At 36.0% G+C, this 25,057-nt stretch overlaps 1 protein-coding gene across 1 annotated transcript; it reads right to left on the bottom strand.

Moving 5' to 3' along the window:
* Positions 1-18,025: 18,025 nt before the first annotated feature.
* LOC125665966 (uncharacterized) lies at positions 18,026-25,057 on the bottom strand. Its single transcript, XM_048899004.2, has 4 exons — positions 24,949-25,057; positions 22,159-22,322; positions 20,540-20,629; positions 18,026-18,727 (listed from the first exon to the last, which is right to left on the bottom strand). Exons 2-4 carry the CDS (start codon positions 22,256-22,258, stop codon positions 18,102-18,104), a joined length of 816 nt encoding a protein of 271 aa, XP_048754961.2. The 5' UTR covers positions 22,259-22,322; positions 24,949-25,057; the 3' UTR covers positions 18,026-18,101.

Here is a 25,057-nt window from a genome sequence, read left to right as displayed (position 1 = left end):
CTCATAGCGGATGTGACCGGTCGACAGAGGATGCTTACTCCTTATAGACACCTGATTCCACCTCTGGTGTGTCCAGGGGTCCGTCTTTGCCCAACTATCTATTTTGTATTGCTTGAGATTGATCACTGTTCGTTATCTTCACCTTTCATATTTACTTGCATCAATAAATCATTCTCGGCACGATACTAACTTTAAATATCAATACCCAAATAACATGCTTAGATACAGTGTAATTTACAATATATGATTCGTTACCAGTGACTGCGTTATCCTCAAAGGCGGCACAGTTACATCATGTAAGGGGCGATATTTAAAGATTGATTGATTGATATTTTCCGCCACTTTCAACAATTGTTCAGTTATTTAATGGCACTCAGTTTTTATTGGTGGAAGAGAGAACCCAGATACATTGTACCTGGGAAGAGACCACCAACCTTCTGCAAGTAGACTCGGAAACTTCCCCACTTAACGCCGCGAGCGGGATTAGAACCCGCGCCCACCAGAGGTGAGAGGCCGTGTGTGATTTTGAGCGCGATGATATAATCACTCCGCCACGGTGGCCCCTAGCTCAAAAGATCGATGTCGGATGTCGATTAAAAATCTAAATTCAAATAGTTAGGGGGGATAAAAACTCCCGTAAGTTTCTGTCATCAGATATCAATTACACCACAGTGGAAAACAAACAATTGACCGTTAAAACCACATAATAATATAACATTTTAAAGAACATTTGATAGTTTGTAGTTAGTTTATAGGAGTCCGTGTTTGCCCAACTCTCTATTTTGTATTGCTTATAGGAGTTATGAGGTTGGCCACTGTTCGTTATCTTCACCTTTCATAGTTCTAATGTATACTTTCATTTGTGAATAAACAGTAGAAACGTTATGCAGTGTTATTTATACCCATTTGTGTTATTTGTTACATGATTACATGTTGTTTAAACATTCATTATATTTATTTTTAAGGGGTGGGGGTCTTGGTGAAAACTATGTGAATTTAGTTGGGTTTTTTCCGGACATTGAACTTTTGATCTCGCCCATAAGGTGGCCAATGAAAATTTCGCCGAAAATCTGCACTTGAAAAACATTTATTAGGACAGATGGAACATTTTGGAACTTTACTGCTATTGGATCAAAATATGATGGACTAAAATACATAATAAGGACAAATACATTTTATATTGAGATTGATCATGTGATTCGGAGTCACATGGATTTAGTAAATATACCTGCGATATTGTTCTGTGTATGGTCAGTTTTTAAATCGAGGAAAGCTACTGACAAACATGTTGATGGTACAGGGGTTTCAACAGTCTCGATTAAAGTCAGCATGTCAAAACTTATATGGTCGTTATAACGATCTAGTTCATCAATACAACCTACGATTGGATCAAATGCTGCCTGGCGTGTTTCATACCGATTGTTAGACCGTTCTTGGGGCAGCGATTTTGACTACGGATAACTCCGTTTACCTGATCAAGATATAGGGCTCATGGTTGGTGTGACCGGTCGACAGGGTATGCTTACTCCTCCTATGCACCTGATCCCACTTCTGGTGTTTTCAGAGGTCCGAGTTTGCCCAACTATTTATTTTGTATTGCTAAAAGTAGTTATGACATTGATCATTATTCGTTATTTTCACCTTATAATAATAAGATATTAGAACTTTTGAAACGTAAACCATTTAATTTATGATACGAAAAATAATAATGCTTGTGAATCGTAAACTATTTAACTTTACACGACATGAAAGGAATATGTCATTATTTTCAGTTCACTCTTGGCTAATTCAACTCTTGGACATCTGTGGTTGGCCTTATTTATGTTAAGTACGTGTATGTATTGCGCGCGCCTTCTTCACACGATGTGGGAAAGAAAAAAATTGCGTCCGTAATTTCGGGATCGAATTCATCGACTCTAGGAAGAGCTGTCACGGTTAACGGAAAAGTCGGTTTGTATTTTCCGCACACTAAGAGGAATTTAAACCCGGATCTAAGAATTGCTTGGAAAACAACATGTGATTATTATGGCCAGCACTCGGCGTGTTTCGAAAAGATAATTTAATACGACATGCTGCATTTTAAAACTATTTTGATAAATATATTATCTACATGTACAACCGTAGTTTATGTCTGTATATTTGATAAAGTTTATTGTTTCATTCATTCATACAACACCGTAGTATTAATCTCTCTTCTAAATTAGAGCAGATAATTCTAGTGATGAAATCTTGCATGGTATGCAAAACAAATAAACAATGTCGCATTAGCAAATAACATACCACAAACCAGTCAATTCTGTAATCCTTTGACATTCGGGAAGAAACCATTTAATATCATAATAAATTTATTTGTAGCCGTTTTCATCAATAAATCATTCTCGGCATGATACTAATTTTAAATATCGATACCCAAACATCATGCTTACATAATCTAAGATATATGATTCGTTACCAGTGACTGCGTTATTAAACAATTCTAGGAAGCAGGCTGTAGATATGATGCATTTCTACGCCAAACATGACTGTGTGCTGAGTATAAGAGACGAGAAACATCGCTTCATTTCATACTTGAAATTTGGAAGTTAAACATTGAAGTGTAATATGGAACGAAATTGTTCTTCAAAGGAAGACCGTATGTCTTCTCTATTGATACCCGTAGATATTGAAACGGAGTCACCTTATATGAAATTCGTTGCGCCTGTTCTGACAATCTTTGGTATCATTGTTAATGTAGTGGCACTTGTCAAAATTATGTTGGACAAACGCCTTCATACCCCGACTTACCTGGTTGTGGGCGCTCTTATTGTAGGTGATCTTACGAGTGTGGGACTTCATCTTATTCACCAAATGCTCCATTTGTCAAGTGAAATGGATACCAACAAGACTGAAAGGATTTTTATGATATTTTCATATGGAACAACACACGTGTCTGCTTCGCATGTTGTATTTCTCTTAGGATTACGATACTACAGTGTTGTCAGGCCAATAAGATACGACCTTTTATCTCATAAGGACTTGATAAAAATCTCCTGTGGTTTATGGATTGCCAGCATCTGCTTTGCCTGTATTTACTACATTTTCAGATTTGAAACTTCAGCTAGCCTACCGGTGGTTGTATTTATGTTTCGAGGCTACCTACTTTGTCTACCCATAGCTTTCATTATCTACTTTCATTTTAAAAAAATCAAGGAACTCAAGAAATCAACTCGAACTTTGATATCGGAATCATTCAAAGAACAAAGGACTAGCCGTGTAAAGGATCAAATTCAAGTGATGTCTAAAATGATTGTTGTTATTGTCGTGGTGTTTACCATATCGGCGACACTCTATCCGATGGCGTTTTCTTTGATATATTTCGGAGTATGCTGTACTGAAATTCAGTGTATAGGTATAATATTTGCAGCACGGATTGCTTGGTTGGTTAAGTATTCAGTGAATCCTATTATATATTTATTGTTTTCAAAATCTGTCTATAAACGTATTAAAAAGTCAGTAAATAAATATTACAAATTATATTTTGATGACTCTGAAACACAAGTGTAGCTGCTATTTATAAAAAAGACACTGAGCCATTATCTTCATTATTTCTATGTGCCATGGTATAGTTGATTTGTCATACTGCTCAGAGAAATTTGTTTGGAAAATAAAAATGTATGTGTAAAATGTTTCTTTATTTTTGTTCTCTTAATAATTCGTTCAGCCGCTTTAACAATTATGTAAAACTTATACGGTACCAATTTTGATGCACCAGATGCGCATTTCGACAAATAATGTCTCTTCAGTGATGCTCAACCGAAATGTTTGAAATCCGAAATAACTATGAAGTTTTAGATCTAAATATAGCCAAAAACAGCGTGCCAAACAAGTGGAGCCAAATTCGTCCAAGGATAAGAGCTATGCATGAGGGAGATAATCCTTAATTTTGAAATGAATTTCTAAATTTTATTACAGCAATTAAATATACATCCGTATTTTCAAGCTAGTAACGAAGTACTTAGCTACTGGGCTGTAGAGCTATATTTGCCCATATACTAGTATTTGTTTCGTGAACATGTTCGATGGAATAAAGATATAAGATATATTATATTTGTAATTTACCATGATTATAAGATAGATGAATAGAAGTGATACTAATATTTTTTTTATTAATTTTCCCATATTTGACAACGCGTTTTTCCAATGTGTTTCCATGACACCACTTTGTAATTACATAATGTAGTTGTTGATGTTTAAACCTTTATGAAGTTTTAACATAATGAACAACATATCAAACGTGCATATTTCTTCTGGGATATTTCTAGTACTACGTCTTTGTGTAGAATAATTTCTTCAGATTTTTAAAACACATGGCAATAATGAGTATTCTTTAAAAGAATAAATCGCATTACAAAGTAAAGTATTTTGTATGATTCAATTAATAATCAATACCATTATGAGAATTGCAATTTTAAAATTATTTTTGAAAAAAGAGATATCATTGAGAATGGATAAAAGGGATGAAAAGGTGAGGATAACGAACAGTAATTAATGTCATAAATGCTATGAAGAACTATGGATCATAGGAAAGACCAGAGATGAACTCAGGTTGTTTGGAGGATAATAATCTCCTCTTCACCGGTCACACCCGCCGTGTATAAAAATGTAGATTTCCAGTTTGTCAACTTTGTTTGGGGGATATCTTAAATAGTTCTGCATAAACGGTATGTGTTTATCTATCTCCTGTTTATCATTATTCAGTAGTCTATTGATACGCTCGTATTATTTAATCTTTTTGACTATACATGTATAGACATTCTTTGACGCATGTTTTCCTTTTTGCAAGTTGTATTTTAAATCCTCAATGTATTCATTGCACTCTAATTTCACATTGAATATTAAAAGGTTGGCAAAACACATATCAATAATTCAGTTCACTTCTATGATGAAACTCTTCAACTAAGGCTTATGCCATTTGTTTTTATTTGGACTAGTTGTTTTACAGAATTCTTATCAAAATGTCCTTAGGGCGTCTTTCGGTTCTACTTTCACTTTGATAATGACCATTTGTTAATCCGGGAACTTTTCAAACACTTTTCTATGTGAACGATCAAATATACCGCATCCCTGCTTCAAATTACCACATTATCTACCAACAAGATAGTGCAAGGAGCTACGAACTCCCACGTTGAGGCCTGATCGTATTTATGTACAAAAGTTTGAAAGCCATGTTATTTAAATAAAAAATCACGTGGGATAGCGCACCAAAATTATGGCGGACCACGAGTCGGTGTTTAAGTTGATGGTCTATATTTCTGAAAAGGCACGTATATTATTTTGATATGGGATTATTTAAATGTTATGACGATTAACAGGGGAACGGCACTTTTTCTTTTCTCTTAAGGTATCACACCGGTAATTGTCCAATCAAAATTAACTTAGTCAATTGTAGTTCCATATATTTAAAGAAATTTTTTTTTCCTTGCGCGATTTTTCTCATTTCCTCTTCTTCTTTTCTCTTAATTTTTGTACCCCTGATTAGGAAATTTTGTGTAATTTGTAGAAATAATCAAGTGTATACAAAGGAACTATTTGCTGTTGGTAGCTGAGGCTACTTCCTGAGGTGCACTCCGGCTGTTTACACACATGTGAAAAACACGTGGATTTGAGGGTAGTCTTGTTTGCGGGTAATTTTTTTTCGAAAATGCCGCGTAGGGTGTTGTTTTTCTGGTGTCGGCAGACGAGATAGGTAACATAGAACGTGTCTGACTGCGTTATTCGGCATCAATTTTGTAAACTGAATTTTAATGATTTTTTCCCCTCTATAGTAATATATAGTGAAAATAATAACCGGTGTGACACCTTAAACCGAGAAACACGAATGGAACACGATCGTCACAACAATTTGAACGATGCGGGGATGTCGGCATTAAAATTATATTGGGTAATATTAAAACTATCATCATGCAATTCACTTGGATATTCATGGATCACATTAAAGTGTTTAAGTGATTGCTATTATGAATGTCGGAATCGACCGGTGGGAATAAAAAGGGGTGTTGATTTATTTATTATCAACTGTAGAGGTCCTCATCCGTGACGAATGCAAAACGTCCTGAGTAAATTTCAGGAGACATTGGAAGATTTACGTGTATTATGTACAAAATGAATGTTCTAAACTCTATTCTGCCTTAATGAAAACATAAGAAAATTTGTAAATCTGATTTTAAAAAAAAAATACCGACCTACCCATCCGACTTGAAAAATGTGGGTCGGAGTACATCAAACAAAAAAATTTTAATGCTGGCCTAATGGAGATAAAATCCTGAGTGTTAGTCAATGCTTTATAGATAGTCCCCACAATGACCAAAATTCACGACTAGGGAAATCTTAGCAACTAATAAATATAAACCATTAAAGTGATCCAAAGAAAGACACATGTATTTCAATAGGACGATAGAGAGTGGCTATACAAGTTCTCTAAGGAACAATAATAGTAATATGATATTGATTATAATTAATGTCAGTTAATCGTGGTTGGCTCACTAATTTTGACTACGGATAACTCCGTTTACCTGATCAAGATATAGGGCTGACGGAGGGTGTGACCGGTCGACAGCGGATGCCCATTCCTCCTAGGCACCTGATCTCACCTCTGGTATATCCAGGGGTCCGTGTTTGCCCAACACTCTATTTTTATGCCCCCCTTTGAAAAAGAGGTGGCATATTGTTTTGCAACAGTCGGTCGGTCGGTCGGTCTGTAGACCATGTGTTGTCCGCTCAATATCTTGAGAACCATTCTTTTGATGATAATGATATTTCATATGTAAGTTGGATATGAATGGAAGATGACCCCTATTGTTTTTCAGGTCAAAAGGGCAAAGGTCAAGGGTCAATCTACTCTGGACATAGGAATATAATGTCCGCTCAATATCTCGAGAATCCTTTGCTTGAAAGACATCAAACTTGGCACACTGGTACATCCTAAAGAGTAGATGACCCCTATTGATTTTGATGTCATATGGTCAAAGGTCGAGGGTCAAACTGGGCATAGGAATATACTGACCATTCAATGTCTAGAGAACCCTTTGCTTGACAGACATCAAACTTAATACACCAGTACATCTTCAGAAGAAAATGACCCCAATTGATTTTGAGGTCACATGGTCAAAGGTCAAGGGTCAAAGTGGACAAAGGAATTCACTGTCCGTTCAATATCTTGAGAAGGCTTTGCTTGACAGACATCAAACTTGGTACACTAGTACGTCTTCAGGAGAAGATTACCCCTATTGATTTTGAGGTCACATGGTCAAAGGTCAAGGGTCACACTGGACATAGGAATATATTGTCCGTTCCATATCTTGAGAACCCTTTGCCTGACAGACATCAAACTTGTCACACTGATACGTCTTCAGGAGAAGATGACCCCTAATGATTTTGAAGTCACATTAGCAAAGGTCAAGAGTCAAACTGGACATCAGAATATACTGTCCGTTCAATATCTTGAGAACCCTTTGCTTAACAGACATCAAACTTGGTACACTGGTGCATCTTCAGGAGAAGATTATCCCTATAGATTTTGAGGTCACATGTTTAAAGGTGAAGGGTCAACCTGGACATTGGAATATACTGTCTGCTCAATATCTTCAGAACCCTTTGCTTGACAGACATCAAACTTTAAATAATACACTGGTGTATATTCAGAGGAAGATGACTTCTATTGATTTTGAGGTCACATGGTCAAAGGTCAAGGGTCAAACTGGACATAGTAATATACTGTCCACTCAATATCTTGATAACCCTTTTACTTGACAAACATCAAACTTAGTACACTGGTACATCTTCAGGAGAGGATGACCCATATTGATTTTGAGGTCAAAAGTCAATAGTTGAACTGGACATAGTAATATATTGTCTCCTATATTTTAAGAATTATTTGCTTGATTGACACGTACCAAACTTGGTACACTGGTACAGCATAAGGAGTAGATGACCCCTATTGAATTTTAGGTCACATGATCAATTGACTCTTGACATAGGAAGATATTGTCTGCTCAATATTTTGAAATGATGATAATACTATCAATTAAATGAGGTGTGTGTATAAACCTTTTCAATTTTGCACTATGGGGGGCATATGTGTTTTACAAACATCTCTTGTTTATAGGAGTTAGGAGATTGATGACTGTTCATTATCTTCAACTTTCATATATATGTAGTCAAAACCATGTACTTAAGTATTGAAATTGTTCTTTAACATTAAGAGAAATACATGTACATGTGTATATAAATATATTAATCAACACAAATTAATTACGATCTCACTTGTCCTCTGTCTAACATTTTCAATCCTATTCTACTCGGAAGTGATGGAGTTATGATGTGTTAAAAAACATCAATTATTCTTTGCCATTTTCGTCATTTATTCGATGAATGAAGGAGATTTTGATGGTCGACCCAAATATGGTACAATGTCGTCTTATGCATGCATAACTTGATTTGATATATCTAAGGGAACTAGAAATAAAGGACACCACAGAGTGTGTCCACATCTTTTTGAATATTTTATTGAATATGGACGTTAATGCAAGCTAAAAACTCAACTTTATGACAAGCGGGATGACTGCAGCTTCGCTTTCTTCAACTTTCATATAGTAATTCTGCATATGATGTAATGTCCACTAACAAATTTAATACATGAAAGTGTTTTGCATCTGATTAATTTTCACACCGAAGTAGGCTACTGAGAAATAAGTTTTACAAAGGTTTCATCAAGTACCTTTAAAGTTAGAATTTCGCAAATTCAATGGTCGTGAATATACCGAACAGTGATCAATCTCATAACTCATAAAGAATACAAAATAAAGCAACCACGGACTCCTGGTCACAGAGGAGGTGGGATCACGTGCCCTGGAAGAGTAAGCATCCCCTGTTGACCAACCACACAAGCTGTGAGCCTTATTTCTTGACCTTGTGCCATGGCGAGGTACTTTTTCCTTTGATCTTAGCCATACTTTAAATCAAACAGAAAATCTTTGAGAGAAATTCAGCGTACAAGAACTTCCTTGGGCGGAGGTTAGCTGTACAATAACTTCCGGTCGACAGGGGATGCTTACTCCTCCTAGGCACCTGCTCCCACATCTGGTGTGTCCAGGGGTCCGTGTTTGCCCAACTCTCTGTTTTATATTGCTTATAGGAGTTATGCGATTGATCACTGTTCGTTATCTCCATCTTTCATGGCACCGTGCTATAACTTCCAAACTATGAACATGCCTAGATAACAACAATTTTGTAACATTAATCAAAGATAAAAACATAAGAAATGCAACATGAAAGGTGCTATAAATTAAGAATAATTGATGTGTTCAATTAACACACACAATAGCGGATCCAAGGTTTTTTAAAAAAAAGAAAAAAAAGAAAGAGGACGTATTAGCCAAAATACTTGGCCATTTGGGTGCCAAATCTGAAGTTTTACACGCATTATTTCTGATTTCTGTGCGGGGTGTTGATTGTTTTCGGCCGTATCATCTATATATGCTATACAGTGTACTATACTAGGTGGTATTCTCAATCCACCATTCACACAGCATTACATTCCGTACTTCAATGGTAATGATTCTCATCTGCAAAAAGCATGTTATATGTAGCTAAAGTTTACGACATACATGTACTTATTGTGCCCAATCCCTCTTCCGGGCTTTTTTCATTATCCACTGCCATGTCCCTCTGTACAAAACATTCCACATAGAGATAGAAAGTACTGTAAATATTACATTTAAATAGAGAAATTCATAGTGAAAATTAGTGTGTAAAGAAAGGCTTACCATTTGGTATGAAACATGTCAGATAGATTCGACCTAATGGCAGATTGTATTTGTAAATTAGATCGGTATAAAGATCATATCATTTGCTAATTGCTGATTTTAAATGAGACTGTTGAAATCCCAACGTAGTTGTAGCTTATCTGCCAGTAGAATGCCTTGATGTAAAAACTTGAAATCATTCGCAGAACATATTCTTGGGGCGGTGCAGATTGGAAGTGTAATCATTTTGTCTCCAAAATATAACTGAAATATCGCCAATACGAAGTAAAAAAAAAAATACGATCAATCAATCTTCAATGGATACAAAACTTTGATAGTGTTTGCAACCAGTTTTGCAACATCTTATAATTTAATGTTCGACAAGTTTTCTACGCGTAGCTATACGTCCACAGCCACCACAAAAAATTGAATCAAAATATGATCAACTGCATAAGGTGACTAACAATCCTAACAAATTTGAACAAAATTCTTTGAGCAGTTTCCAGAAGATGCGTCCGCAAAGTGTTCCTATAATTACTTGTAACATGTAAAAATTCAGCAACGTCCCATAACTCCTATAAAATTTGTCAAATCAAAATGGCGGTGAATTATGATCAACTACATAAAGTGACTAACAATCCAACAAACTTTGAACAAAATCCGTTGAGAGCTTTCCGAAGAGTTGTATCCACAAAGTCAAATATGGCGGACAGACGGACGCACGGATGGACGGACATATGGACATCAGTATTTCTATGTCCCCTTACACATTACGGCGGAGGACAAAAAGATACAATTATTTAATTGTCTCTTTATCTTTTATTATCGTCAGGTTTAAAAGTTCCAATTTCAGATTTCAATTATTGAGCCCATTGGAGTAGCGAGGGTGTGATCCTACGCTCGGTATTTTTGTCAACAAATGTTATCGATTTATAACTTTCATAAGAAATTCATGTTTTATGTTATAGTTATAGATCGGACTATCATGTGAATACTCCCCTGTCACTTAACCTCATACTGTACAATTAGTGAACTTTCCTTTACCAACAAAATAAATCTTGCAGCGTATCTAAAGATCAGTTAGATGTTGAATGGTTATTGATAGATAGTAATAAACATTTGAATACATCACAAGGGTGTAAAATGACCACAGAATATGAAATATTGAAAAAATCGTATACATCTTGTTAGAGAAGGCAAAACATGGTGTGGAGAGCGTGATACTTTTGTGAACAACATTTATTTTGTCTAACTACCCTTACAAGACAACACTACCACAGAAATACCAGAAGTGTTACTAAAACCAATATCTACAATCATAGTAAATGTGAATAACTGCATATTCACTATGATAATACTATAATAACTTCATGATTTACGAAGCAGTTCCGAGCACTTCTTAAACGCAATAGTGCTAGTAATCAATATTCACATAGATGGAATGTGCAGTATTCACCAGACCAGTACCGCAGTTGGTGGGAGGAGCGAGGTAATCAATCCAATCGTAGTGCTTAATCTTTGCAACAAGGTATTCCCCGATTGGAAACTAAGACAGGTTACATGATCAGGATATAGGGCTCACGGCGGGTGTGACTGGTTGACAGGGATGATTATTCCTCCTAGGCACATGATCCCACCTCTGGTGTGTCCAGGGATCCGTGTTTGTCCAACTCTCTATTTAGTGTTGCTTATTGGAGTTATGAGATTGATCACTATTCGCTATATTCACCTTTCATTCTGAAGCTGTGACTGCTAAGGCGCTAAGCGCCTGAATTAAAATTTGAATATGAAAGGTAAAGATTAGGAACGGTGATCAATCTCAAAACACCTAAAAGGATTACAAGATTACACATGAATGGAAAACAACAAAAAATGAATATAAAAATTAATTCACGTGAAACTAAGTGTAATCTTCTAATCTCTCGTCCTTATAAAATAACCTGGGTATGGTCAATCCCGCACACCCTCCTAAACTCCCCTGCATGGTATTATAGAATCCGAAATATTTGTTACGTACAGATGATCTAAAATGATGCGAAGTGTTGGTAATTACTAAGTAAAGATATGAATTCAAATGTGGCCTTTTTATCTTGCAAAATAGTTTGCACTAAAAACTTTTTCTGGATATTTCAGCATATCAGGACATACATGTCGTTATTAATCAGGATGACAATGAATTTACTGTTGTCTGAATTCACAATAGTGCCGTATATGATCGATACAGAATTTATTAATGAAGTAAGATATTGAAAACATTTTTCCATTAGTATCCAGAGAATACCAGTACAGTTGTATGTGCCATCGCTAGAAACGGCTTGAAAATATAGTCCATCAAATCCATGTACCAACGAAATTAACCGTTCTTTCTTTCGCTAAAACATTGTATATAAAACTAATAAAGTAATACGAAAAAAAGACCAAGGAAATATATTGGTTTCCTATCTATTTATTACGTCTAGCAAGAGAAATAATGCACGCCGTGTTTCCAGCAACGTAAAACACGTATATCTTTAAGATTACCATGAAATACAAATTAATGAACATAGTGATCCTACAGCGTAATAAATATACATCTTAGATTTTAATTTAATCTAATTTAATTTTGGCTGTGAAGGAGTTGATACCCCATGTGCCCGCCTGATGTGGGTTCCTGATTTAAATATATCCTTTCTTACGAAACATCCATTTCCCAGCGTCATCTAATAAATGGCTACGCAATCCTTTGTATAAATTAATAAACGTGTAATCATCGATCCCGTGGGGATCCGGGATAGAATAGATCCTCAGTATCCCTGGCTTGTCATACATGGCGACTAATTGGCGCAGTCCTTCGGATGAGATCGGATGAGATCGCAAAAACTAAGGCCCTGTGTTATGGCAGATGTGATGCCATATAGATCCCTCTCTGCTCAAAGGCCGTAAGCGTCAGACATGGGTCTAAATTTTGCATCCTCTTCACCAGCAATGGTGACGTCTCCATATGAGTGATTTTTTTTTCAAGAGGATGGTTAAACAATATACAATCAATGCAATCATGCAAATATCTTAATCTATCATTCTTCTACAAGCAATAATTCCAATGCAAATAAAGTTATTGAATAACTAGCATATGTTATGAATAACATCAAAGATGGTTCTCAAACTCTGTCGTGCAGATCATTTTATAGGGGTTACAAAGAGCAACGTTTATCGTAGATATCAATGCATTAGCTGTTAAGTAGCGCAAATTATTACTCCTGTTACTGATACTGAAAACCACTGCTGATTTCTAAATAGTTAAAGTATATATTTTTATTTCAAACCCGTGTGTGCTAAGGGACATAAGTTTCGCCCTCGCGTGCAACATCAGCATGTAAAACTAATGGTATGATTGCAATGCGATCACCTCAAACAGCTATAATTGTAAATTTGACATATAAATTATTTTCGATGAGCTGAGAACGTTTATTAATGTACTTTGTATCTGCAATTTTTATCCAATATGAAAAGGAGAAGATAACGAACAGTGATCAATCTCATAATACAAAATTAAGAGTAGGGAAAACATCGACCCCTGGACATACCAGCGGTGGGATCAGCGTTCCCTGTAGATCAGTCGCGCCCGTCACAAGCCCTACATCTCGCACAGAACAAACGGAGTAAACCGATTTCAAAATGAGTGTGTAAGGAACGGTCTCATATCAGACAGCATTGTACTTAATAACAGGTTGTATTAATGAAGAATTTGATGAACATCCGATGAAGCGTTTCAAACAATAATGCAGACAATAAAACAATAAACATTGGCAAATTTCGGGACAACCCAGAGGCTAATTATATTTCTTTATTAAACGCCACTTGGATTCTACACACAAGTACTTTGAAGTTGATATCAGAAAGATGCTAAAGTTCCTCATTGACAATTAGTGATCAGGTCTGTTGAAATTCCCATGGGTAAGAGTTGTGCTCCTTTATTAGCTGATCTGTTTTCATACTCTTATGAGGGACTTTGAACTCGAGAGTTCGATGTATTGACGACGTTTTATCTATTAAAGATAATCATTTTAGTTCATATGTCGATTGTTCCTTGGGGGTCCGGGTTAGAATTCCATTATCACCTAGATAAAAGGTGAAGATAACGACCATTGATCAATCTCATAACTCCTATAAGCAATACAAAATAGAGAGTTGGGCAATCACGGACCCTTGGATATACCAGTGGTGGAATCAGGTGCCTAGGAGGAGTAAGCATCCCCTGTCGACCGGTCACACCCGCCGTGAGCCCTATAACTTGATCAGGTAAACGGAGTAATCCGTAGTCAAAATCATTGTCCCAAGAACGTCCTAACAATCGGTATGAAACAAGTCAGACAGTATTTGACTCAATGATAGGTTGTATTGAAAAACTAGATTGTTATAACGAAAAACAATCGTGGATTTTTGAAATACTACATTTAAAGGCGATTGTCGAAACTCCTGCACCATCAACATGATTGTCAGTAGCCTGCTTCGATTCAAAAACTGATCATACACAGAACAAGCTCTTGTGCATTGAATCAATTGAGATATATAAACACCATATCCAGGTGATAGTGGAATATTGCTACATAATTACAGGAAGTTGACGATGAGAAGCTGAAATCATCTTGTTTATTTGCCGTTAATATCTATTTTCAATAAAATACGCAAGAGCTTGTTCTGCGTATGGTCTGTTTTTAAATCGATGAAGGCTACTGACAGGCGGGTTGTTGGTACAGGGGTTCCAACAGTCTCGTTTAAGATCAGCATTTCGCAAATTCTATGGTCGTCGTAACAATATGGTTTTCGGTGCAGCCTATCATTGGGTCGGGTGCTGTCTGGCGTGTTTCATGTCGATTGTTGGGCCGTTCTTGGCACATTGATTTTGACTACGGATGGATCCGTTTACCTGATCAAGATATAGAGCTCACGGCGGGTGTAATCGGTCGACAGGGAAGGTTTTCTCCTCCTAGGCACCTGATCCCACCTCTGGTATATCCAGGGTCCGTGTTTGCCGAACTCTCTATTTTGTATTGCTTATATGAGTTTTGAGATTGATGAGATTGGTCACTGTTTGTTATCTTCGCCTTTCATAGAGTAGATTCAAGCTTGTTCAGATCATGGCCCACAAGGATAGGATATTAGGGGATGGGATATTATGGGATCAAATATTTTCATGCAAATATGTCGAAAAAATCTTCTTCTCCATAACGACTGGACCAATTTCAATCAAACTTAATACAACTCATTCTTAGATGACGTAAATGTATATTCAGATTTGTTCAAATGAGGAGCCACGCCCCCTTTATAGGGGTGATAATCACAAAAAGGTAAAAATAGGATGAGGTCACTTACAAATCTTTTTCTAAAGAACCACTGGACCAGAAAAGATGCAGTTTACATGAAAGCTCCCTGGCATAGTGGAAATTCAAGTTTATTTAAATCATGAACCCGGGGGTTTGTTATAAAGTTATGAAGTTATACATGCAAATATATAAATAACATCTTTAAAAGTCTTCTTCTCAAGAACCACTGGGCCAGAAGAGTAGAGATTTAGATGAAAGCTTCCTGATATAGAGTCGATTTCAATTTCTTCAGATCATGGTCCCGAGGGTAGTGTGGTGCCATATTAAGGGATCAAAGTTTTATAAAGATATAAAGAATGTATAGTAAAATCTTCTCCAGAACCACTGGGCCATTTTCAATCAAATATGATATAAATCATCCTTCGGTGATGGGGATTCAATTTTTTTTTTTCATATGAAGGGTCATGTCCCTTCTCATAGTCACAAAATTCAAAAATAGGATGGGGTCATCAAAACAATTTCTTCTCAAGAACCACTGGGCCAGAACAGTTGGTAAATATTATGACCCCTTGGGGTTAGTGTGTGGCCACAATATCGGATCAAAGTTTTACATGTGAATGTATAGGGAACCAAACTAAATGACACAAAGCATCCTTAGATGAAATCTGTTAATATGAAAGACCATACCCGTCTACATGGGCATATGAGAATTATTGAATTTGTAGTCAGGTTTAATAATTAGGTTTGATAATTAATGAGGTTATAGTTATTTCCTTTGAAAGGTATTTTTAAAACCAGACTGCTTGTATAATGATAATTTTGCTCCAGTTTGTTCATTGCTAGGAACGTCTTCTCAGGTGAGCGATATGGCCAATGGGCCTCTATTACTTCGTCGGTTTGCTGGTACTGTCTATACTTGAACATCCCTTTTTAATTTAAATGAAACAACATTCTTTTCGTTAACATAGTTACGTAATTTTCCGCGAAAATTGTAGATTTCTTTTGATATGATGAATCCTGATTAAATTTACAGGAAGTAGCATGCAGATGTGCAATTAACATATTATCTACAAGACCTCAGCATCGTGTCTTTGAGGTACTTCTAGGAATTACAAAATGCATACATATAGACGTTTTATATTAAACACAGGGAGTTCGAAATATCCAGTAATTTTGTTATCTGCAACAATTTAGCTGAGATTCATTTTATATTTCTGTGCGGTAAAGCTCACAACGATATGTAGAAAAAATCGAATGGTATGCGACATTGTAATCTGTGGAAACATATTTGTTATCTTTATTAGTATTTCTTTATATGCCAAGGAGAAATGGTTTCCAAGAATTATTACGTGGTAAGCCTATACGTCTATTATTCAGGTCATTCAGAGATTTTGCTTCCATTCCATTAACTTTTTGTAACTAATGTCGAAAAATGCGTCTTATTCATTGAACGTCTTTACTGACCAAGATACAGTAAAAGTCTGATTTATTGAGTGTCAATAGGAATTTCACACATGAACGGGAAAATTGTCTTTGAATGTAAAAATAACATACCTTTTCACGTTATTAGGAAATACAGTCATGTAAATCGAACTATTACATAAAGCCTTATCTATGATATAGTTATAAATATAATATGTTTTAGAAACATTGCTCCATCTCGTGGGGATCCAGGTTAGAATAGGTCCTCAGTATCCCTTGCTTGCCGTAAGAGACGACTAAATGGGGCGGCCCTTTGGATTAGACCGCGAAATCCGAGGTCTCGGGTCCGCAATAAAGATCCCTCCCTCCTCAAGGGCAAGCAGCACAGAGCTAAATTTGCAGCCCTTAACTGGCAATGGTGACGTCTCCATATGAGTTAAATATTCGTGAGTGGGACGTTTAAAAATATACAATCAATCAATACTATTATGAAGTGTGAAGATAACGAGCAGTGACCGGTGCCACTAATTACCCAAAAAGGATGAAAGGACCCATAACTATTTAGATAATCAAATACTAATTTTTATCAATATTATTAATATTTCGTGTTCTATACCTCTACTTTGTAATAGTAAATTTGAACTTAAGCGATATAATTGCCTGTGTCTAAAGTTAGACAGTTGCGTCTTATTTACGAGTACATGTACATGTATATACAGCATGTGGGATTCCCCTGATGCGCGTGGGGCTATTCATAGACGCATAACAGGTAATTTATAATTTAGACATACCCGTGATGCTTACTTTTTGAATAATCTTTTCAATGTTTTGTTTGACATGCAAATGTTTTCAAGCATGTAATTAATAGAAAGTTAATAACTTTAAAAACAAATTGCTCTGCTTTTAAGCAATAATACATGAGCATCGGAACATACAGCTTCTAACAAGTGAAAATTGAAATTTTTAAATCCGTGCATGAATGTACTTAAGGTTGCATAGCTCTTGCTAGGGATATTCTAAGAAACAAAATCTCTCACACCCCTATCGGCATCACCGGATTCCATTTTTTGTTCTATAATTGCGTACTAACAACTTCCTATTGGTTGTATAGTGTTTAACGTCCCGCTCGAAAATTTGTCACTCATCTGGAGACGTTACCATTGCCGGTGAAGGGCTGCAAAATTTAGGCCTATGCTCGGCGCTTACGACCTTTGAGCAGGGAGAGATCTTTATCGTGCCACACTTCCTGTGACACGGGGCCTCGGTTTTTGCGGTCTCATCCGAAGGACCGCTCCATTTAGTCGCCTCTTACGATAATCAAGGGGTACAGAGGACCTAATCTAACCCGGATCCCCATGGGACTAGGGAAACGAAAGTTTTAAGTTAATGTGATCTCTGATCAACCCCCTAACGGGAAGTGACTCATTTACAGTAAAACACAATGTGTTAGTAATCTCAGATAAGACGCCTCAGAACGTTTTGTAAACATGTTATATATCCAGGACATGAAAGTAAATGAACAATATAAATCACTATATTATAGTATATTTTTACATTATTTTAGATAATACAATGGTTTTCTAGTATCTATCATTCATTGAAAGATACATTTTCCAATGAGAAATCCACTCAAAACGAGAATACTTCCATACTTCCTCTCGGTCATGGTGAGGATATTTGTCCAGCTTGTCTGTCGTTCCTCCGCCAGTAACTGAACAGCAAGTAGCACGTGCAATATGTCAGGGAAAAGAAAACCCAAGTTCCTAAATCTCTGAAAAGCGTTGCCACGCCACAGTATTAATTGTGTGAAAAATTGATCAACGCCTCCTAGTAGAATATGAATTAAACTTATAGAAATTATGGCTAATAGTCGCCATGAATTTGACTCCGAATTCTTGGAACACAACCGGAAGACATTCCACGTAGAATATAGTTCCGATACCGTGAAGAACAATTGGTGGAAAAACTGATGATAATATCCATCATTGATGTAATTCACATACACCCAATAAGAATAATAGTTTGGGTAAATATCTAATATGAATAGAAATAACATTTTCCACCTGATGAGTTTCTTGCAATATATATTATGGATATGTTTGAATGATTCGTACGACACAATAATCACACCAAGCGTCATCAACCAAACGACCAGCATTTCAAAAGTTGCATTGAAATAAACATGTTTGTATGTGGATTTCCCTTGTCTTTCATAAGAACCTGCAAATAAAGGCATTCATATGAAAAGAATGCAATTTTCATGGCATAAATTCTACATTTTTAATTGATATTTGAAAGCAAATTAACAAAACGTTAAAACAAAAGTACAATTACTCCTTAGCAATTTGAATTTATTTATTGCACTTATACATTGTAAAGAATTATCATTATTCAGTGTAAAAGATAAAAAAAAAAAAACAAAAACAAAAAAAAAAAAAAACTTTTCATATGATGGTTTTACTATTGACCTTGTTATGCCAAAACCAAATGAGGGTCATCTGTAGTAAGGATGTATGCTACACCAGAGAAATTTTATATGGATGAAAAGTGGAGGATGTATCCAACAATGTTTTGAAATTGAAAACATTCAGATTTACCTCATCTGGACCAAACATGCAGTTTTAGTAAAAAGCATTCCGAAAAAAAATTAAAACCTCAGCTTGTCTCGATCCCGCGATATACAGTTCAGCAGTCGCCGTGTCAACCCACTGAGCTGCTCAGCTAGGCAATGATACTTTAAATGACAAGACAATTATTGCTGATATTTATATTTTCATTCATGTTATAAAAGGAAGTCAGGCATTATGACGATGTAGAGTACCTCCTTAAGCTTCATGTCTTGTATCAAAGATTTCATAGGATATTGAGTGGACAGTATTTTCTATTTCTAAAGAAGTTTTACCGTTGACCTTAACAAAGATAGGGGTTATCTACTCCTAAAGATGTACCGGTGTACCAAGTTTGATATTTTGTCAATCAATTAAGGGTTCTCAAAATATCAAACAGACATTATTTTAGTATGTACAATTTGACCCTTGACCTTTGATCCTGTGACCTCAGAATCTATAGGGGTCATTTACTTGTTATGTAAAACCTTTGTATCAATGTCCGTCAAGCAAAGGGTTCTCAATGTTTTCAGCAGACGATATCTTACTATGTCAAGATTGACCCTGTAACCTTAAAATCAATACGTTTCATCAACTTTGCTGCGAAACCAGTATAAAATGCTTGCTGTATGTCAAGCTAGGCATTATTATATTATTGAGCCGAAATTACTTGGTCTACCGACATATGCAAACTAATATCCCCCCCTTTTTTTGCAAGGAGGCATAACCAAAAATGCGCCTTCTGGGACTCTACCCCGACTTTAGAATCATAGTTTGCCAAAGCAAATATGTACATTTTGTGAAGATGTAGCCATGTTTTTTCTGGGATATTAATATGTATTTAACCCTATCATAGACTGTCCTGTTGTCGGGTTAAGGTTTTGAACAATTTTGGATCTCCATTGTATTGGTTTATCTTGTTGTTTTCTTACACTTTTACAAGACATGGAGAGAGAGAGAGAGAGAGAGAGAGAGAGAGAGAGAGAGAGAGAGAGAGAGAGAATCTCTTCCATGGTTTCCAGCTGTTGTCAATAGCCGCCGGTTTATCATTGCTTTTATATGCGGGCTTTGGTCTTCTTGACCAGTCTTTCAAAAGATTTTTAATTCTGTCGTTCTCTTGTCACGGAGTTGAAGCTCTTTTCTGATGCTGCTGGTGAGGGAACAAAATGTAATTTATGTTTGACAATGTCATTTATCAAGTAAATGGTTGAGTTGTCTCCAAATTATTTCCCTCGAACCGGGGAAAGTATAACCTTTTAAGCGAAAAGTTGTTGAAAATGGTTCAAAGTTTCTTGAAGATTTTAAAAAAGTGAAAGGTTTAATTAGATCGATATACATACATGCTAGTGGATGGTGAAGAGTTGATAAGAAATATCATTGATTAGCATGGAAGAATGAAAATGAAATATATGTAGTAACAACTCGCCCTTGAAAACTGTATCAAAGCAGTCACAGCGACAGTGTGTCTTGTTGACTGGGGGCTTGTTAGGGACCCAAATCAGCTTATGGATGACACCTATAGTACAAAATAGAAAACACTTTTAGAATAACAAAAATAAGACTATAATGAGAGTTAAGCAAATTGAATTAAATGTGATCCCCCGTTTCAGAATTTGTGCGTGTTGTTAGAGTGGCGGAGTCAGTTCAGTATGCTTGAATAATTATCTAATGCATAAACAAAGGTGGCTCCGTGGCCGAGTGGTTAAAGCATCACGCTCAAAATCACACGGCCTCTCACCTCTGTCGGCGCCAATAAGTGAGAAAATCTCTCAGTTTACTTTCGGAAGGTCGGTGGTCTCTTCCCAGGTACATTGTATCTCTCTTCCACCAATAAAAACTGGGCGCCACCAGATAACTGAAAAATTGTTGAGTGTGGTGGAAAACACCAATCAATCAATCATAAAACAAAATACTCACCTGCGGTATCAAATACATATACTTGTTTTTAGATGTTGGAAACCTAACCAAAATTGTGTCGGTATGATCAAATATGTAAAACGGCAATTTCTTATATTCGAGAAATCAGTATTTGGTATCAATTCACAAAGTAGGCCAATTACTCTGTTCAACTGTGATTTCTTTAATACATATTGATGAAGAAATTGATTTCTAGGTTGGATGTGCGCTTGCGCAAGAAAGTATTATTAACAACATCAAATTAGGATTTACTTACAATATTAAATTTTTTTTTATGATATTCATTAAACTTTAACCCCCCCCCCCCTTATCTATGGCTCGAAGAGATTCTCACTACCTCGTTCCCCGTTTAACTGCCTTTTTCTTCTTTAATTGCTGGATGTGCTCCCCACCGATTGCCGACAGATCATTCATAGATACTTTCGCGTTGTTCTGTTTTTATCGTATTTCCTTCGTGTATATTCAACTTGCAGCATCAAAACCTATGACTATTTAACACTTTACACGGCCATTCCTCACGATATTCAAAGACTACACTTTTTGACATCATAGACTGCTGCTTCTTGAAAGAAAGAAAGTAACACGGAAATCTTCATATCTTAATATGATGATTAATCCCAAAATAACATCATCAAACACCACTCCGATTTTACTCACAAGTACTGTGAAATTGATAATGAAAAGATGCTGGAGTTCCTCATTGACAATGTCTACTCAGTATTTGGTGATCATGTCTTGCAACAGTCTGTTGGATTAAACTTGGGCACAAATTGTGCTCGTTTTGTTAACCTTGCATGCCAGAATTGTATCTTTTAATCAAAAGCTTCTAAATCAACTCGATATTGGTGACGATTTATCTATTAACAATACTCATTTTCATTCATATGTCGAGGCGCTATATCCCAGTGAACTCAAAATAAAAGACACCGCAGTCTTCCACATCTGCAGCATACTTAATGGTATCCAATAAGTTGAGACACATAAACACCATATACAAGTGATAATAGAATATTAATTGCTACATAGATATGGGAAGCTGAGGATGGAGAAGCTGAAATCATCCCTTTGTCGAAAATTTGAGTTGTTATTTTGCCGTTACATGTTCAATAAAATAGATGGAATAATTACCTATATGTACATAAGGAATGATGGCCACAAGAACCGCCGCAATTAGTTTGCCAAAGATGGAGCGAGCACGCGTTCTCCCGATTGATGTTGTTTCCTCCATTTCCCAACCACATCCACACAGCCCAGCCTTCGTTCTGTCGTTGTACTGTAGTTCTTTTTCACAGCTGAACAGAGAGAAGAAAAACAGAATTTATCCTTAATATGATAATCAAACTTTCGTACACGCTGCTTTGTTATCGATATCGTTGATATTTTAACACAAAAGCGCCACATGTGATCTTCATATGAAGTGAGTTTCATATGAGGATCATATGCAAGTAATGTGCTATCATATCAAACTCACTTCATATGAGATTCGTATGTGGGAAACATATGCTTCTCATATGTAGAAAAAAATCATATGAATTTCATATGAAATGATTTCCATATGATTATCACACGATATACATATCAACTTCCTATAAAAATCACATAATTTTCTCATATGAAATTAATGTATACCATATATGATTTTTTTTAAAAAGTATTTCTTTTCTGACAGAGCAAAGTATACCGTAAAACCGTAAAATCTCGCATATTTGAGGATTTTAGAAAAAAATACTGGTTGATTGCTCATTAGATGGAGAAATGTTGTACAATATTGGTTTAAAATATGAATGTTGGGGATGACACAAATTCTTGAATATCTGCTTTCTAAATAATGCATTTTAAAACAAAAATGTTAACAAGCAAAATTTTGTCATCATTCAATATATTTTAATTAATATGTACAATTTTAACCTTATTTAATCCAGAAAAGTGATTGATCGAAAATGAAAACTGCAACAAATGACAATTGTTCTTTGAAAGGTTTTTTTTTTTCAGAAGAAAGACAACAGAAATCATTTATACTTTTAAAATTTAATTTTAGTGATAAATCCATGATATATTAAAACATGTACCGCATACGTTTTACATGAAAGGTGACGATAACGAACATTGATCAATCTCATAACTCTTTTAAGCAATACAAAATAGATAGTTGGGCAAACAAGGACCCCTGGACATACCAGAGATGGGATCAGATGACTAGGAGGAGTAAGCATCCCCTGTCGCCCGATCACACCCACCGTGAGCTCTATATCCTGATCAGGTAAAAGTAGTTATCCGTAGTCAAAATCATTGTGCCAAGAACGGCCCAACAATCGGTATGAAACATAATTTCACATACTGTAAAACTTACAAGAGTCAACTTCACTTAATATCAACCACAAGTACAAGTATTTGGGTATTAAAGTTTTAACTATAAGAAAACTTCGGAATTTAAATATAACAGCCACACCATACAGCACATTTTTATGTTGGCATAAAGTACATGTAGATCCCCCACTGCTCAAGGGTAACAAGTGTGGAGTATAAATCTAGATAATATTTGCAGTCTTTCAACAGAGGTGGCCACATCCCAACATGAGTGAAATATTCTCAAAGGGATGTAAAACAAAAGTAAACAAACATGTATACATATATCAGAGATAAATCCCTTCGCTTGGTAACCGAAGAGGCCCCGGGTAGGTATTTTTACACCTCGTCGAAAATATTTCACTCATATTAAGACGTCACCAGTTGTAGGTGAAGTACCACAAATGTCGACCCATGCTTTAGCGCTCAGGGCCGTAGCTATAAGGGTTCGTTAAGGTGCCAAACGCCTGCCGCGACACGGGACCTCTGGTTTTAAGGTCATATACGAAAAACCCGCGATTCTCACTTCTAAATTATGTCGAGAGTTTGGCCAAAGGTCAATTACAACCTATGTTAACGTTTAGCCCCATTACTACACATTCATGGATCAGGAGCCGGTGGACGCTGGATGCAAAATTCTAGTCAGCCGGAGTGATCTGGCGTCCTTGGGTTCTGTGATTTTTATCAGAACTTGTTTCTTCTGTGAGATCAAAATCAAACATCGATAAACAACGAATTTAGTGTATGTTGTAATATTGTAAGTTGTTGTTTAAAGTGTTATTCCAGAGTAGTTTATTGAAAAGGAAAGCTGGGGATTTTAATCGATTTCACGATAATTATTAATCAAGTAAAATTCAAATATCTTACAGACCAATGAAGGATAAGGGGCCATCCATAATTGTCAACCATTTTCCAAAGCGTACAAAAGGCACGCTCGGGGGGAGGGGGTAAAAAATCGACAATTTTACCGTACGCTCTTTTTTCTCTTCCGGATTTATTTCATAAAAGTATTGGTCATGTTACAAAAGTGTAATGCCTATAAAAAAGACGACAAGATAAGACAGAGACATCTTTATTTTTTTTCTATAAAAATCTATTATGTACACTAGATTTGCACATTTATAAAACATTATATCATTGATATATAACAAGAAATAGGGGTACCAATATTAAAGAACTCATTGTTTGAACTAAATTGCTCATAAACTCGATTGTCGATCCTTCTTGTTGGGAATTTAAAAATGGTTGATGTACACGTTTTGAGGGGGGTGGGTGGGGGGTCTCAAAAAGTGTGCTTTTTGCACACTTTGGAAAATGGTTGACAATTGTGGATGACCCCTAACGTTTGATAAGTGTCGATTCTGAGAGACAATAACCTAAATGTGGTAGGGACGGGATCACTTCTCTCACAGAACGGACGCTTTACAGACTTAATCTTCTACATAAACACAGTTTACAGCAGATATCCCTAGAAATAACTACATGCACATCACAGTTTTGGTAGGCCTGATGTTAAATGTCTAGATACGTGCCTTGTAATTTTCCATAAAAATACAATAAAAAATCACGTACCTTTTATGATTGTAAATTGCAAAATGGACACTAGCCTGTTCTATTCAGTCGTCCGTGACGAATATTTATACAGGAAGAGTTTAAATACATGTTCTTGCACTGTGTTTCT

The sequence above is a fragment of the Ostrea edulis genome, chromosome 10, assembly GCF_947568905.1.
Source record: "Ostrea edulis chromosome 10, xbOstEdul1.1, whole genome shotgun sequence".
Classification (NCBI taxonomy): Eukaryota; Metazoa; Mollusca; class Bivalvia; order Ostreida; family Ostreidae; genus Ostrea; species Ostrea edulis.
This window is presented reverse-complemented; position numbering and strand designations above follow the sequence as displayed.

What these genes read in the sequence shown, in the direction of transcription:
- LOC125665966 (XM_048899004.2), bottom strand. Translation starts at nt 22,258, where the DNA reads ATGGAGGAAACAACATCAATCGGGAGAACGCGTGCTCGCTCCATCTTT. An exon ending in CATTCCTTATGTACATATAG is followed by an intron (nt 20,630 to 22,158) that starts GTAATTATTCCA and finishes TTTGTACTATAG; the next exon opens with GTGTCATCCATAAGCTGATT. An exon ending in CTTTGATACAGTTTTCAAGG is followed by an intron (nt 18,728 to 20,539) that starts GCGAGTTGTTAC and finishes CTTTATTTGCAG; the next exon opens with GTTCTTATGAAAGACAAGGG.